At 32.5% G+C, this 17,939-nt stretch overlaps 1 protein-coding gene across 3 annotated transcripts; it reads left to right on the forward strand.

Moving 5' to 3' along the window:
• Positions 1–3,623: 3,623 nt before the first annotated feature.
• Positions 3,624–7,294, forward strand: LOC108461829 (nuclear transcription factor Y subunit A-7-like). 3 transcript variants are annotated; one of them, XM_017761780.2, is made up of 6 exons: positions 3,624–3,789; positions 5,048–5,368; positions 5,596–5,711; positions 5,788–5,859; positions 6,321–6,488; positions 6,704–7,294. In XM_017761780.2, the coding sequence occupies exons 2-6, from the start codon at positions 5,065–5,067 to the stop codon at positions 7,013–7,015; spliced, it is 972 nt and encodes a 323-aa protein (XP_017617269.1). In that variant the 5' UTR covers positions 3,624–3,789; positions 5,048–5,064; the 3' UTR covers positions 7,016–7,294. The 3 variants fall into 3 exon arrangements, with proteins under 3 accessions (XP_017617269.1, XP_017617271.1, XP_017617270.1); XM_017761782.2 differs by having other exon boundaries at positions 5,599–5,711; XM_017761781.2 differs by having other exon boundaries at positions 5,053–5,368.
• Positions 7,295–17,939: the final 10,645 nt, after the last annotated feature.

A 17,939-nucleotide genomic window follows, 5' to 3' on the forward strand; every position in this document is an offset into this window, starting at 1 on the left:
AAATCTTGCTCAGTGAATAATTTATTCAACAATCGATCCATAATTGGCTAAAGCACAAGCTACCACTCACCCAAACCACCTCACAACAATTTTTAACTTGGCAAGAAAACGGATATAAAGAGTGCTAAATACAAAACGAATGCTAGCAACAAGTACACAAGAAACTTAAGCAAAAGATGTCATTGACACATGATAGGTGCTGTATATTTATTGGCCAAATATGACAATTTCTCCAAGCAACTTTGAGTAGATAAAAATAGTATTTGAATTGAAGCATTATTCAAGATAAAACCTTCCATTTTAAATTTCAAATAAGATATTCATATTCGAATAAAACAGTTCGATTAGTCGCCATATAAAATTATAAGAACAAAGCTTAAAATAAGAATTGTCATCCTTCCTCCACCTCTCTTAATATCGATCAGCAACTTGAAGGAAGACTAACAACACAACTACAGGATTATTTGTTAATTGAGAAACATGCTATGGAGAACTTAAGTTAGAAACGTCAACCTTAACCTATAAATAGATGTCCTAAATAGATGTTCAAACTATTATCTTAATCATTGTTCGAATAAGATGTTCGAACAATGAGTGAAACAAATGTTCCAACATCATCCAAATAAATGTTAGAACTGATAATATAGTTTGAACTGATAATATAGTCTCAACAAAAATATTTTGACTTTTTAAAAGATCAAATTTAGCAAAAAAATAAATTAATTAATTAAAATTAACAAGAAATGAGAATGTTAAGGGTTAAATTTATCATTATGCATTTAATTTAAAAATTCTAACGGATATTTGTTCTTTATTTTAGTAGGATTTTAGGATTTTTAATTTATTTATAATTTAATTTTGTTAGATTTTAAGAAATTTATTTCATTGATATTTTAAGTTGATTATATATTTATAGTGTTAAATCGAGCTAATTTTCGATGTGCTCTCATCCAATGTAGGTCCGAAAAAGCATGGAAAAAAATAGCTTGACATAAGCAGATTTATGTCTTTGCCCAGCAAAAGTATACAGGCAACTTTCCCTTCCAACGAAAATTTCTGTTGGAGCAGCGCATATACCTAATAGTTTTTAGAAGTTACGATTTTAAGGGTTATAAAAGGAAAAAAAGAAGGAAAAAAAAAAGGAGACGCTTAAGCTTTCACGCACCAAGAATCGATGGATTCCATTGAGAATACGGGGTTTCTCCATCGTTTTTCCTTCTTGTTTTCTTTTATCATGTCTAGTTATTTTGTTAACTTTCAGATGTTTTCCAATTTTTCCATGTACTAAATCTCTTTTCTAGGGTTATAATGGGTTTCATGCTTAGTTAATTGAATGCGATCTATTTTCATCTCTTTATTTTTGGTAGAGCTTAGATTATTCATTTATTCTTGTTATTCTTTGACAATAGTTTGGCCACCTATTAGTTTGAAAAAACATAAAGAAATCAAAAGATGACTTTTCGTTTTAGGTTTAGAATAAGTAACTCTTGATCTTAATAAGATAGGTCAATCCGTGATTCGTAATTAGGATAGGAATATACTTAATTACCTTGGGAAGCCATAATTAGGGCAGTTCTTAATCAACTTAGTCTACATTATTGGCATAGGAATTAAGGAAATTTTAGTTCCTCAGATTAATAATAAACTCTATTAGGATAAATTGAGTGGAGATGGATCGATTAGCTAATGCATTAGATGAAATTGTGATCCTAGGATTTTACTATTGATTGTTTATTTGATTTAATCTACATTACTTATTTTATTTACTTTTAAATTAGTTAAAAATTATTATCGTTAACTTAGATAGGTTAAAATAATATTTGATGATTAATGTTTCAATTAGTAATAGTTCTCTTTAAAATCGATATTTTATATCACTTGAAATAATACTGAATACTTGCATATGCGATTTTCGATCAACACCAACCTAATACTTGAATGAATAACGCATCATTTAGGCTGGCTTTATGAATAGAGCTTGAACTTCAACATCTCTAATTTCAAAAGGGTTATTTGATGTTCAATATTTTCCAAAGAGGAAGGACCTTTAAAAAATAAATCCATTATTCTGGACCATAAAAAGGGGAAATATATATTATCAACTTTTACGCTCGCATCCAGAGCGTGAAAACACGAACCAATTTAAAACATCATATCCTTTTTTAGCACGTGGGCTTGAAATATACACAGTGAAGGGCGGCGGGAAGCTATAATAAAATAAATAAAATAAAAACAAAGGAGTGAGAAGTGCGGTCCACACAAAGGGATAAGACACGTACAATTTATGAACAAAAAGTAAAATCATTCAATTTTAAAAGATTACGATTTGGTCACTGCTTGTTAACTTGGTAATGTGGTTCAGATGTGAGGCCAAGTAAATTTACAATTGATGACTCAGTTTCAAAGGTTGCTGAATTATTAATAAATTTATACTTTGATCATTCAATTTTTATACTGTTACTTCATAATTTAATAATTCAAATAGTATCAATAACAATTCAATCCCCGAACCCTAACAAAGTTACAGTTAACCTCATGCTTCATCTCTAACTCAACCAACTCAACAATCTTTTATTTTTAACTCATTCATTGTTTCTCATTTGGCCAAAATCATAACCCAAGAAAACCCACAATCAAACTATTCACTATCTTTACTCGAAACCAACCACTAAATATCACCACAATCACAATCAAAGCAAACAAAAGTACATAAAGAGAGAGAGAGAATAAAGTCTCCTTTTTAGCAAGCCCCAAGCAAGACATGTGGAAATAAAGAGGCAAAATAGAATCATAGAAAAGAGAATAAAAATATAAAAAGAAGACTCAAACGTACCGAATTTAGTTAAGAGTTAGTTGAATTCAAAAGGTCAAGAAGAAAGTCTTGCTACAAAGAGGCACATATCAGAGTAGGTAGTCATGCGACGATACAAAGAGCTTCTTTGTTATGACTTCAAGTTTAAATTAGCAGAATTTCAGGTCATTTCAAGGAAAGCTAAACCATATAGTTGAAAGAGAAGGGGAAAAACTTTGGTTCAATGTGTCTCTTTGAGAAGGAGGCCGGATGATGGCAAGATCACTGGAATTGAATTGCGAATGAGATCCTTAAAACCTTAAAAGTATCGAATAGTTCAATAACCAACTTTTAACATTAAAAAAACCGATTGATTAAAGTGTAGACTTACAAATAGTAGAGTGGCATTGAATGTAATTTACTCTACAATGAATAGTAAGTTAACGACCACATCCGACACTCATTACTAAGTTAATAGGTTAGTAACCAACTTATAACTTTTTGAATAGTTCAACTTGTAAGGTTTTGATATCGAATAATCAAAATGTAAATTTACTAATAATTTAGTCACCTTTAACGAGGAAGAATTGAGTTCAGAGAAAATAAATATTTTTTGAATAAGTTAAAGTTTGTTGTTTATTTTATGTTTATCATATAAAATATTTTATAATAATTTAAAATTTTATATAAAAATATTTTTAACAAATACGTTATTGGTTGTTTTATTATTTAAATTATTTTAAAAATATTTCTGAAAAATTTAGATTGAAAAACTATAAAACAAAATATATTTAATTAAAATAAGTCCAAAACTAAATTATAATAAAATTGGAAAGAAAATTTTAAAAAATTGACCAACCTATGTAATTCTCGGTCTTAATTAAAGAGAGAGGAAAACATTTGGATTGGAGAGTCGCAAGAGAGGGGACATGCCTAAGTTCTTCCCAGCAAAAGAACAACTCTTTGCTTCTTCTTCATGCTTTCATCAGATCCCATAGGTTTATAATTTTCCTCTTTCTTCCACTATCTATTTTTTTTTTCGTTGTTTAGTTTGATTCAAACTTATCCAATCTTTTTATAACCCGTATTACTACTTTTTTATTCTTTTGTTTGCTTTACCTCAATCCATCTTCTTTTTCTTTTGATTCTTTTCCTTTTTTACTTTCTTTCTTTTTCTAAATCCCCTTTAATTATTTGTCTCATAATTGGGTTTCGTTTTGCTTTCCTTGAAATGCATGTCGGTGATGCTGATGTTGATGATTGATTATCTTGTACTTGTTGTTCTTGGTAAAGTGATTCGCCACTGTTGTTTATGTTCTTCCTGTTTTGGCTTATTTTTGGGGTGGATTATGTTTTTACTATATATTATATACTGTGGTGGGGGGATTTCATGTCCTTTAACCAGCCCGTACAGTTGTTGACTTGTCCGTACAGATTTAGTTTTTATATATCCCCCAGCCATTTTATCTTCCTCTTTTAGACTGTGATAATTATTGGTCAGCTCCTCCCCCCCCCCCCGCCTCTTATTTTCATCTGTAATCTGTTTATGGTTACTGTATGTATGTATGTGTGTATGCGTGCGTGTGTATCTATATATATGAAATGTAGCATTGGCCCCTTTGTCCATTAATGTCTAGAACTAGGGTTTACTTCTAATATCATAAGATTCATGGAAAACTATCATCAACACTTTATGGATTCTTTGGTGGATTTGCACTATAAGCATTAAGTTTTTAGACTGTAAAACTTTTGGTCTGCATTTGCTGTTTAGACATGTTTGAATTGCCATTAGATCTACAATATGTATATGTTCATTCATTTTCACCTTCAAATTTTGTAAGGAACATTTCTATCAACCATCTGTTGCATTGTTATTATTGTTCTTGTACGTGTTTCGATTGAATTTTAATTCAAGTGATCGAATATTGAAAATCTCGCTTGTGATTTTGGTTTATGTTGTATGGTATATGGTAAGGTTATAGAGTTTGTTTAATTGAAGTCTTGGCTATGCATTGTATGTTCGATTTTGGGGACATTTCATCTTTCCGATGGCTCTTGCTATTCGGAGGCCCGGTTTGCTTTTACTAGCAAGATTGAATTTTAGTAGTTCTTTTGGCTTTCGTGTTAGCTCAGCTTGGATGTCGTGATCTTGAGTTCGAAGTGTTGCATTCTGTTGTTCTTTGTGCAATGTCTTTGTTCTGTTTTATGATTACAAATATTGTTTGCTTATAAGGATTCTCTGTGTTTTTGCATCAGGACAGTTGATGAATTAGATGGCTGTTCGGGTCCAAAATTTTCCGAAGAAAACATTTGACGAAAGCTCTGTTCGTTCCCTATCCCATTTATCTGTCAGTTGCACACCGTGGTGGAGTTTGAACGAGCAGCAAATTGAAGAGCCTTTACCCCACAACATAAGCTTGAAAGTGGAAACTCCGTCTCAACTCTATCATCACGCGAAGCATTTAGATCTTCAACTACCTGACCAGGAATTGACAACGGTTCAAGCAATTGATCGAACTCATTGTGAAGTTGGTGCCATTGGAGTGACCAGTTCTCAACGTGATCCATCAGAATCCGGTATTGATTCTTCTGGAAGTGATTTATTAGGAGTCTCATAACATGTTTTGTTTATTAATTTGAGAAATTTATTTCTCCCATTATTCTTGATGCGTTAATTGGCTTTGCTTTAGTTTTTGAACGAACTGGAACGGATTGCTAACACGGTTTATTGAAGACTGAAGGTTGTTGTCAAGCTTAACAGGTTAACGATGTTCATCTGATATTGTGATCATGTTTGCATGCAGCAGGTCCATTTGAAAGTTGTGAGAAGGATACCGAGGGTCAAGTGAAGCCGGTTTTCTTGGTTAACAATCCAAACACTTTATTCAGCCCCTCTCATCAGAATTATAACCACTCAATGGTATGTGTTTAACAATTAGGAGTAAGCTTGTTTTGCTGTCTTCGTTTTAAATTTAATATTTCTCATACTGTTTCAGGCTTGCACTCAATATCCATATGCCAATGCTTACTTCAATGGGCTGTTTACTCCATATGGGCCACAGGCTATTGTAAGTATGCACTTTTTATTCAACAAAGATACGGCTGAGCATGGTCCGGGTTACTAGGTTAGGGGTCCTGAAACCATAACCATGAACCACCCAGAGTCGATTCTAAAGGTTTTGGACCGTGGATTGACTCAATGATCAACTAATGCAGTTTAGAAACGACCATAGACTGCAATCACATAACTAAATTTCATAAATATTGAAAGAACTTTCGAAATTTAAGAGTTCTAATCTTGCAAGGTATATATTATGTTTATATATAAATATATATTGTTCATCTTAAAATCGGTCAAAAGTCAATCCCATGGTTCAGTTCTATGATCAGAGCCTTCAATTTGGGTGGTGGATAGGTATGTACTTAGACCGAGCCCCTCTAGCATCAGTCTAGGTTTGGTATGGGTTTCATCTTGTTTAACCTTATTTTATCTTTGTTGTGATCGCTTCCATTGTTGAAATTTGACCAGATTCAGGCCCAGTTGGGAGGAAATGCTCCAACTCGAATTCCACTGCCTCTCGATCTTGCAGAGGATGAGCCCATTTATGTTAACCCAAAACAATATCATGGTATTCTCCGGAGGAGGCAATACCGTGCAAAGCTTGAGGCACAAAACAAACTCGTCAAATCTCGAAAGGTACATTGATTTCTGTTCTACATTTGTTTGAACAATGACCTAGATGTTGCAATGTCTAAAAGGTTAGGTGTGGCATCGGCAGTTGAATTATGTATCGAATATAGTAAGTTATTTGCTATCCAACTGTGTCGGTAACGTTACCATGTTTCTCGTATTTGATCAATGATGATAAAAATCATTGGCGGCTGATCTGCTTTGCTTTGAATTAAATGCAGCCATACCTTCATGAATCTCGACATCGTCATGCACTGAATAGGGTTAGGGGATCAGGAGGACGTTTTCTTAGCAAAAAGACACTCCAGCAGCCCAATGTCATCTGCAATAATCAAACGAATAGTATATCAGAACTAGAGAGTCATTGTTCTCGCATGGCCGGATATGACGGTCCGAATACAAGCTGCATGAACATCTCGAGCGTTTCCAACAATGACTGCAATTTACAGCGGCTAGAACATGGATTCGCCAATATATCACGTGCAGGCGGTACAGGCGATGGAATACGGCACGGTGCTTCTGTTGTCCAGTGAGAAGGGGCGGCGGAGACCGGCAACTCATCCTTGGCTTTACCAGTACCACTTCAATTATGTTTCATGCATGTTGTGTAAAAATGTAATCTTTTTCCATGTTTACTGTATTTTCTTATTTTACACAACTGATCCAGGAATAAGGGTGTTATTGAAAAGAGTTTGGCTTGGAATTGTATTACAATGATCCTTCATTTGTGGTTCTTTGTTATTATGAGGTGTTATTTCATCAATTATGTAATATATTTTTGTAATTTTAATAAATTTAAAGCAAATATATAATTTGATTAGGCATGTCCAATTATAGGATTACGGTTTTCTTACCGTATTTGATTTCGACTAAATGTTTATGCAGTTCTTTTACATCAACTGGTATTCTCTTAGCCTAAGTTTTAATGATCTAAATTCCTACTCCTAGATGGTTCGCTATTACTAATTTCCTACTCCTAGATGGTTCACTATTACTAATTTCATTATACTGTTTTGTCCAACTTTGATGACTTCTATAGAACTCCATGAGATTTCTTGGAAGACAAAAAGGTTTTTATTTTTCCATAATCGCCATAGTAAAATTTCGAAAAGCGTGGGCCAGGAAAATTCTTGGCTTGTTGTTCGCCCATGTGCTCCTAGATTTGATCGAATCCGCTCGAGTAAATTGTCGGAAAAGAATTGGGACCATCTTGTTGTTGGCACAATTATTTTCCAAATATCTTTTGCAACTGGGCAATCCCTTAAGGACATGCAAAATGTCTTATGTCTCATAATAGCATACGAGGCATGTTTTTGTTTGGCTAATTCCTCTTTTAACTCGTTCAAGGTTAGTAAGCAATCGTTGATTATAAACCAGCCATAAGAAAAACCGCACCCTTTAAGGTCTTTGAAATTTTCACACGTCCTTCCATTTACTCTCTCGCTTGTTCCATGTGTTTCCTTTTAGCATTCGGAACGTACTTTTAACTGTGAATTTCCCATTCGATGTGTGTATCCAAAAGATTTTATCAAGACCTACTTGAGAATGTGGAGGGGGAATGTTTGTAATCTTTTGAATTATATCTTCTGTCCCAAGTACCCTCTGCTGTAACCATGTCATTGACTAAACATTCCGTGGCTAACCCTTCCGTTGATGATTATGCGTTTTGAGTGGACCTATTTTTGGAATCCATGGATCTTCCCAACATTTGACATTGTCTCCTGTTCCAATAGACCAACAAAGGTTCTCTTTTAGTAATGGCCAGACTTTTGCAATTCCTCTTTAAAGAGCTGAACAGTTTTCTAGTGTGATGTTTTCTGGGATCGCTTTTGTCATTTGGTATTTAGATCTTAAGACTTGTACCCACAAACCGTCCCTTTTAGAAATTAGATTGAAACCTAATTTTAAAATGAATGAAGCATTTTGATCTTTTAAGTGTCGGATGCGTAATCCTCCACTCTTGCGAGGTTGGCAAATAGAGTTCCAATCAACTAGAGCCAATTTTCGTTTACTTGTATTAGATCCCCAGATGAATTGTCTTGCTAACCGTTCAATTTCTTCACACACTCCTTTTGGAAGTTGCAAGGATTGCATAAAGTAGTTTGGGATAGAGAGTAAGACTGATTGGGCAAAAGGTGAACCTTCTTGCAATCGAGAGTTGCTTGACATCCTAATTACATAGTTTGGCTCTAATTTTTTCAATAACAAACTCCAATGTAGCTTTAGTGATTTGTCTATATAAACGCGAGATTCCTGGATAAGAACTCAGTTCTTAGACTCTTTGAAATCTGAGGAGTCAGCTTATTTTGTTGCACATGGTATCCTCTACTCCTCCTGAGAAGAAAATATTGGTTTTGCGTGCATTAATCTGGTGCCCCGAGTATTCACAGAAACGTTCCAAAATATCTTTTAATAGTAAGCTGTGTTTTATGCCAGCTTTTGAGAATATTACTAGATCATCAACAAAGAAGAGATGTGATAAGGCTGGTCCTAATCTTGATAATATTGACTACTGTTTGGAGATTGTGACCTAGTCATTCTATGTATAGTACAAAAAGGTATGGTAATAGGAGACACCCTTGCCTAACTCCTTCTGCTAGTTGGAATTTTTCAGTGGGAACTACATTCCACAAAATTTGCATGGTAGATGTCAAGATGGCTGACATAATTACTTTCCGTAGGTAGTCTGGAATGCCTGCAGCCTAAATAAAATTATCAATAAAGTCCTATCAAACCCTGTCGTATGCTTTTTCCAGATCAATTTTGACTGTCATCTATTTTCTACTCTTTTCCTCGCATGGAATGTATAACCTCTTGAGCAGTGATGGTATTATCAGAGATTGTTTGTCCCGCAATGAATCCCGCCTATTTTTATGAGATGATTTTCTGAAAAACTATTTTGGAACTGTTAGCAATAACTTTCATGACTAATTTATAGAGGACTGAGCAAAGACTGATTGGTCTAAATTGGGATATTTCCTCAGATTGGGTGACTTTTAGGATTAGAATAATAAGTGTATTATTTAAATCAGGCTCTATGGGTTTGCCTCTGAATATTTTTTTAACCCATTCGCAAACTATACTTTCAATTCAATCCCATTGTTTTTAAAAAAAGAGAGCATGAAACCCATCACTACCTGGGGCTTTTAGAAGAGCCATATCAAAGAGTGTCGTCTTAATTTATTCATTGGAAACTTCTCTCTCTAGAAATTCTTTATCTGTTCAATCCAATTGGGGAAAGTGGTTAGTTGGTAGGGTACTCCTCCTGTTAGATTTTTCCCCATAAAGTTTTTAGAAGTATTGTGTTGCTTCGCTTGGATCTCATTTGGCTCATAGAGCCAATCTCCGTTTGCATTGCGTAAGGCATTGATGCAATTAATCTTACGTCTGTGAAGGGTTCTACCATGGAAGCATTTTGTATTCCTGTCTCCCAACTTGAGCCAGTCACATCTTGATTTTTGTTTCTAGAGTAATTTTTCATGATTTAGGACTTTTTCCAACACTTCTCGTAATTCCATCTCTTTTTGGATTAAGACTGCTGAGTTTTTTTTTTTCTAGAGTATACTGGATCTTACTTAACTTTTGCATTATTTCTCGTTTTCAGGTTCCAATATGCCCATAATTTTTTTTTCCATTCTTTCAGTCCTATAATAAGCTTTCCTGGCGTGGAGGACATGTCTCCGTTATATTCCCATAGATTTGAAATCATAGTGGAGAGATCTTGGTGTTGAGTCCATCCTGCTAGGAATCGAAAGGGCCGTCCCTTTTATCCAGATGCTGACTCATGTTTTGTGATATTAGGCTTGCAATGTCTCTTTTATCCAGATCCATAGGCCTTTGCCTTAGTTTGGCTCTTCCCACTTTCACGCCAGTTTTCTTGTTGGACCAAGGAAGGTCTTTTATTTGTTGCCCCAGGTTCAGCCCATCTGTATGCTATTGGGTCTGGATAATGTGTAATACCCCTACCCGTATTCATTGCCGGAATAGGGTACGAGGCATTCTAGGAGTTTACTTAATTAATTTTTTTTATATTCAATATAGCTCTTTTATAAATATCTAACATTCCTGTAATATTAAATTGAGACCAATCCACATCAACCAAATCAATTCAACATATTTTCATGATAGATTCATGCATTTATATAAGATAACGTCATCACATATCTATAACTGTGTTTGTTAACCATACTAATGGCTAACTTTACATTCATTTCACGATAACATTTACTTTGTTAGCTTATACATGCCATTGATTTCCAAAATAAAGTTTCTTTATATACCGAAATCACGAGGTTGATGATGTGATGTGTCTCGACCAAATCCGACCTCCGAGCTCTTAACACTACAAAACAGGAAAAAGGAAGCGGGTAAGCACTTTGTGCTTAGTAAGCTCATGTAACAAGAATTATACTTACCTAATATTTTCAATACAATACAATAAACATCCATATATCCATTCAATGCATTATTACCCTAATATGCACAAACTCAACATTCAAGTTAGTACAATAATATCCATGTACCAATAATATATACCATGATTGATGAGCTCGTCAATACCATGATTTCCATTTCCTTGCTATTTTTCCATATTTATCCCGTTGAATTTATCAGAATTTCGATGGATTTTCAGAGGTACACTTTTAGTGTACAATTCCGGGTCCGTCAATTCATATTCATGTGCGCACATTTCCATTTCAGAGAGCACACTCATGAACCTCAACCTTGCGGCGGGATTACCAGTTCAAAGCTAAATCCACGCAATATAAACTCATAAAGTATTGTCGGGATTACGGTCCAAGCTAAATCCTCGCAACGACAATTACTCTAATGAGCTTGGATCTGAATTACCAGTCCAGGCTAAATTCAGACCCTAATTCGGATTACCCGTCTGGGCTAAATCCATTTTACACATATTCTTCGGGAGGGCTATATCAAGATAGGATCACCCATCCGGGCTAGATCCTTTTTACCGTCAATTCCTTTTCAGAGATCCATCGAATTTTCCTTTCATTCAACCGGGATTTCTTCCCATTTTATCAAATATATCAATGTTTCATTAGTTTTCATACAATGAACACTCAAATCATATTCACATCAATAACATATAATCTCAAGCATTTAAGAATATAATTCAAGTTACACGAACTTACCTTGATACTTGTTTGTAAACAGTAAAAATCTACTAATCCCGAACTTTTTCCTTTCCTCGATCTAGCTTCGTATTTGAATCTTCTGGATTTAAATAAATAAATTTAATTATCAATTTAATACATTTCATGTTCATATGCAACATTCTCTATAATTCAACTATTATTTATAGTTCATTCAAAGCTGTCTACTTGAGTCATAGTCACTAAATTATTTATAACTTGAGCTACAGAACTCCAAATTAAGATCCATTAATTTTCCCTGAAACTAGACTCATATATATTTTTACCATAAAATTTTCATAATTTTTGGTTTATCCAATCAGTACAGTTTATTCTTCAAAGTCACCCCTATTCTGTTATCTAACAGTTCTGATCCTTCTTCACTAAAAATAAATTATCTCTTTATACAGAATTCAAATGATGTTCTCGTTTATTTCTATTAAAATAGACTCATTCAAAATTCTAGATATATAAATTTAAGTCCCTAATTATTTTTATTCAATTTTAATAATTTTTAAAGTCAGAATAGGGGAACCTGAATTCATTCTGACCTTGTCTCACAAAATTCATTATATCTAAAAATTTACAAATCCATTGCTTACAATATTTCTTCTATGAGAAACTAGACTCAATAATATTTAATTCCATATTTTTTTCATCTTCTAATTCGATTCCTAAAATTTTTGGTGATTTTTCAAAGTTAGTCTACTGCTGCTGTCCAAACTGTTTTAGTGCAAGCTGTTTATTACCATTTTTCCCCTAAGCTTTTAATAAATGATAATTTCGTCCCTACTCAATTAGCCTCTCAATTAACATTTTATTCTATCACCTTAAACTAGTTTACAACCTTTAGGAATCAGAATTTCAGCAATAGACTTTAATTCCAAACATTTTCACAATTAGGTCCTAAAAATCAATTTCCATTGAATTTGCCTAATAAAATCATCTCACAAACAAATTAAAGCTTTAATTTCATTTTATTTCATCATAAACTTACGAAACTCAACCATGGTGACTTTCAATTTCATCCATGAAATCAAAAACTAATGAATTTAATAGTAGGACCTAGTTGTAAAAGTCTTAGAAACACAAAAATTACAAGAAAAAGGCAAGGATTAACTCACTTGGTGCAAAAATTATGAAATACCAGCTTAGAGAACCCTCCTATGGCGTTTTTAGCTGCTGGAATTGAAGAGAGATGAAGAGAAATCTAGATATTTCCTATTTAGTCCTAGTTTTATTTAGTTAATTTTGCAATATTCCAATTTTACCCTTAATTTATCAATTTTTCTGCTGATTTCATACCCTTGCCGTCCAGCCCAAATAAATTTTGGGTCTAATTTCCTTTTAAATCCTTTCTCATTAGACTCTTAAGCTATTTAATCACTCTAGCAACTTTTACACCTATTACAATTTAGTCCTTTTCATTTAATTGACTACCCAAACATTAAAATTTCCTAACGAAATTTTAATACCACATTAATAACATTTCATTAATATTTATAAAATTATTTTTGACTCGGTTTTATGAGATAGAGGTCCCGATACCTTATTTTACCCAATTTCTTCAATAATTTCTTTTTCTAACTAATCACTAAATCGATAAAATTTTTCTATCAATATTTTCATACGATTTTCCTATCATATCAATTTTCAAGCAAAAATATTGAAATAAATTTCTCTTTAAATCGGATCTATGGTTACGAAACCATTGTTCCGATAACCTTGAATTTAGGCCATTACATAATGTGTATAGGACCATCCTCCTCTCTTGAGCCCATCTTTGGAAAGTCTAATGTGGCATGTCCAAACTCGTCGCCAGCTAGGTTTTCCAGAACCTGGAGTCTTGATTTTCTTTCTGACCCTATTGTGGCTTCACTGGCGTCTTTCTGTCCTGCTCTCCCTGGTTTCTTTGCCTTCCTTTCGACAAGCATCCACGGGCCATATGCTCCTATATTGGTGTTTTGTCTTGTGTTTTCCCCCAAGGTTGTTTCTGATTTGTCTTCTCCCCTAGGGTGTCTTCGCCGATGTCCTCCAATCCCATCTCTTTTTTGGGGTAGATTTCCTTTATATGCCCATAATGCCCACACTGGAAGCAAATTGTTGGGAGGTGTTCGTACTCGATCCATTGCACTTCTCCATTGATAAAGACTTTAGAAATCAATGCTTTATCTAAATTAATGAATACCGCCATTCTTGCAAACATACCTCTTACCCCATTATCAGTATTGAAGTCTAATTTTGCGACTTTCACGATTGTCTTTCCTATTTCCCGCAAAACAATCCAGGGAGTCGGATCCAGGCCATAACTGTACTAGAGTACGACTGAGCAGGGTTGAAATCTATAGTCCATGGCTGTACTGTTAAGTACTGTTTAAAGACAACCCAAAGTCCTTGACACAAAGCCCTTTCGTAGTCATCGGAGTTCTTGAATTTCACCAGAAAGTAACCATTCTCCACGTCCATTAGTCAGAATGGTTGAAAAGGTTTCTAGAGCACATTGTAAGGTAGTATATCCAATATTTCTCCCCAGCAATTTATTACTATTGTGTATTCCACGTGTTTAATGAGAATCTGGTTGATTCGCTCAGAAAACTTAATCGAGGGGATGTCATTGATTATCGAACGCTCCACATCGCCCTCCGATAACTCAAAGTCATCTTCTTCTTCTGATCCTCTTGCGTTTGTTGTTTCCACATTCGAGTAAAGTCTTGTGCCCAACAATCGATCTTTCCAAGAAATGGTTTTTTTAGAGTTTGTTGTTGCTTCCATAACGGTGTTCTGATTTTCCTCGATATCGCGTATTTGAAATTTCATTGTTGCGTAATTCGTTGGTTCACCTTCATCGCTCCCATCATGCTCCTCATGATTACGGCTCTCGAATTATTGAATCATGATTTTAATTATGGATACTTCAACCTTAATTTTATTACAACTTCAACACTCAAACCTGGCGTAGTTCATGGTCAAGCTACAGTCGCGACTCAGTTTCTAAAAATGAAATCCAGGCTGAAGCCTGCTTTGGGGTTTCGGCCTCGTTTGGGGTTGGCTCGGCTCGATTCATACTCGTTCTACTGTTTAAAATACAAAATAATATTTTGAAATAATTCATAATCTCTTTTCAACCCCTAAATATAAATAGAAAGATAAAGGCATTTTAGTGCGCTCGACCTATGTGTGTTTAACCGAACCAAACTAGTATTAGTTAAATTAACGAAACTTTTTAATCCTTTAACCGTTAACCAAACCAATTTTTTTTCAAAAAAAATTAACCGAACCGAAATATTTCGGTCAATTTGGTCGGTTAACCGAATTAACCGAAATTTATATGTTTTTTTTGTTAAAACAAGTATAAAAATTTTCATTTTTTTATAATGATCATTTGACGGAATTATTCTAATTAACCGAATTCAAACTACATATAATTTGTATTATTAATTATTAAGTTCGGTTAATTATCTGATTTTAAACCGAATTAATCGATAATCAAACTTCCAAAAAACCATTAACTGACCTCCAACCGAATTAGATTGATTAACTGAATTAGACCGGTTCGGTCAGTTAATTCAGTTTTAACCGAAATTTGAACACTCCTAACTCGACCAACGTTCTATTGCATTAACAACAATATTAATGCCAACCAAGCTAAAACTCAATCAATTTTACTCTTCAAAATATTAATAAAAGCATTTTATATTAATATTTAAATATTTTTATAATTAAATTTAAAAATATTTTTTTTATTATTTAAATCAAATTTAGAATTAACCGGGCCAAGATAGAAATTATTCGATTCCAGTCCAATTCAATGAAGTAAAAAAATTTAACATCCTTAAACCTGGATCAGTGACGGAGCCAAGGGGGGCCGACAGGCCCCTGCCTCTCCTAAAATGAAAATTTTCTATTTAGATCATTTATAATTCATAAAATTTTAAATTAGAAATGGCAAAATTATACATTTACCCCCCAAAAAGTCATAAAAATTTGATTTAATCCTTTAAAAATTATAAAGATATAGACTATTAAAATGATAAAATTACATATTTGCTATCGTAAAAATATATAATTTAATTCTGACCCTTAAATTTTTTTTTTTAACTTCGCCACTCACCTGGGCTATCGGTTAGATTTAATTTATTGATATAAATATAAGATTAAACTTGAATAATGAAATAGATTTTTCGAATTCAGCAGTTTTGGCCACTAATTTATGATCAAAAAATGAATCCAGGGTTTAATTTTGGTCACAAATAAATATTATATATTCGTTGCATTTTGGACCCCCGTAGAAGCACGCACTTGTTTTGAGAGTTTCAAGTTAATTATTCTTCTATGGACATTACAAATAATTACGAGTTTCAACTTTTTTTCCATAAAAAAAATAAAAAAATATATGGTATTATATTTCATTTAGTATCTAAATTTTGTTTAATTGTTCAATTAGATACCCAAACCAAATGGTATTTATATGGTCCAATAAATATTTGACATGTGTAGGTACCTAATTGGAACAAAAAAAATAAAGTACCAATTTGAACATTGTGAGACAAAAAAAACACACACACACACACACACTCAAATATCAAATTGAAAAAACTCAAGTACCAAATCTAGACAACAAAAAACTTAGGTACTAAATATTATATTAACCCAAAAAACTTTTTTTCCATAAAATAAATGAACAATTTGTTGATTAATGTAGCTTTTCAGCTAAAACTTCGTGTTGTCTCCTTATGAATAAAGATTAATAAAAACTTTTTTTTTTCCTCCTGTTGATGAAAGGTTAATATTCCCTAAGCACTTTATATTATATTATACTATATTATATTACAAGGCGAAGTTGAAATTTTATCGAGAGAGTCGAAATTAAATTGTATATGTTTAGGACAGTAAAATATAAATTTATCATTTTAATAGTTTTAATTTTTATAATTTTAAAAATTAAATTAAAATTTTATAATTTTTACTAGACCAAAGTATAATTTTACTATTCTTAATTTAAAATTGTATAAACTATAAAAAGACCTAAATAAAAGAATTTTCATTTTAAGACGGGTAATATTATTAATAATCTTATTTCATTATTATTATTATTATTATTATTATTATAAGTGGGGTTATAATTTAATTTTTGAACCATGGTTTCGTCTGTTGGTTAATGGATATTTATGAGCATTGATAAAAATTAATTAAAACATTTAATATATTCTTTATTAAAATTTTAAAAGTAATATATATATATATATATATATATAAAAGATAATCTATAAAATAGTCACTTTGTTTGCGTTAGATTATATTTTAGTCACTAACATTTGAAATGTTACGTTTTAATCACTTACGTTATCGTTTTTGTTACAAAATAGTCACTCTACAGTTAAGTTCCGTTATCTCCTTAATGACAATCTTATGTGGCAGTCCAAATGGATTTTAAATGTCAACTTGGATGTCCTATGCGGCAGTCCAAATTAAATTTATTTAATTAAAAATCTATTTTCATCTCAACTGGACATCCAAGTTGGTATTTAAAATCTATTTAGACTGCCACGTAAGATTGTCATTAAGGAGTTAACGGAGTTTAAAGGTAGAGTGGCCATTTCGTAACAAAACGGTAACGTAAATGACTAAAACGTAACATTTTAAACATAAATAACTAAAATATAATCTGAGACGAACAAAGTCATTATTTTTTAAAATTTATATATATAAATATATAACATTAATCGTGTTTTAAAAAAAAAATACTACCAACTATTAATCATAAATGAACAACTAATTGGACAGGTCAAAAGGCAAACTTAACAAAACTAGCGACAGACAATTAAATATCTATCGGCATTTATTATATATTTGCCCAACTAACTTTATACAAAATTAAATTAAATTATATTTTTTCTCTACTAAAAATTAGTAAAATAGTTTCATATATGTTAAATTAAATAACAATTTGATCCTTTTGTTAAAATTTTTATCTATTTGTATTGTTAAAATTATTTTAAATGACGGAATAATTAAATAGTAACATATGGAGCAAAATGTAGTGCAAAAATTTCCATAGTACTTTTCATGATAACTATAATTAAATCAATCAAAAGCATAATATATGAAGAACCATGAAAAAGTCCAGGGGCGAAACCAGGGGGCTGGCATGGGCCCCGGCCCTCCTAAAATGTAAAATTATTTTTTAGGCCTTTAAATTTTTTAAAAAAATTTAAATTAGTAAAGGTAAAATTATACTTTGCCCCCCCTAAAATTATAAAAATTCGATTTAATCATTTACAAATTATAAAGATATAAACTATAA

The sequence above is a fragment of the Gossypium arboreum genome, chromosome 13, assembly GCF_025698485.1.
Source record: "Gossypium arboreum isolate Shixiya-1 chromosome 13, ASM2569848v2, whole genome shotgun sequence".
Lineage (NCBI taxonomy): Eukaryota > Viridiplantae > Streptophyta > Magnoliopsida > Malvales > Malvaceae > Gossypium > Gossypium arboreum.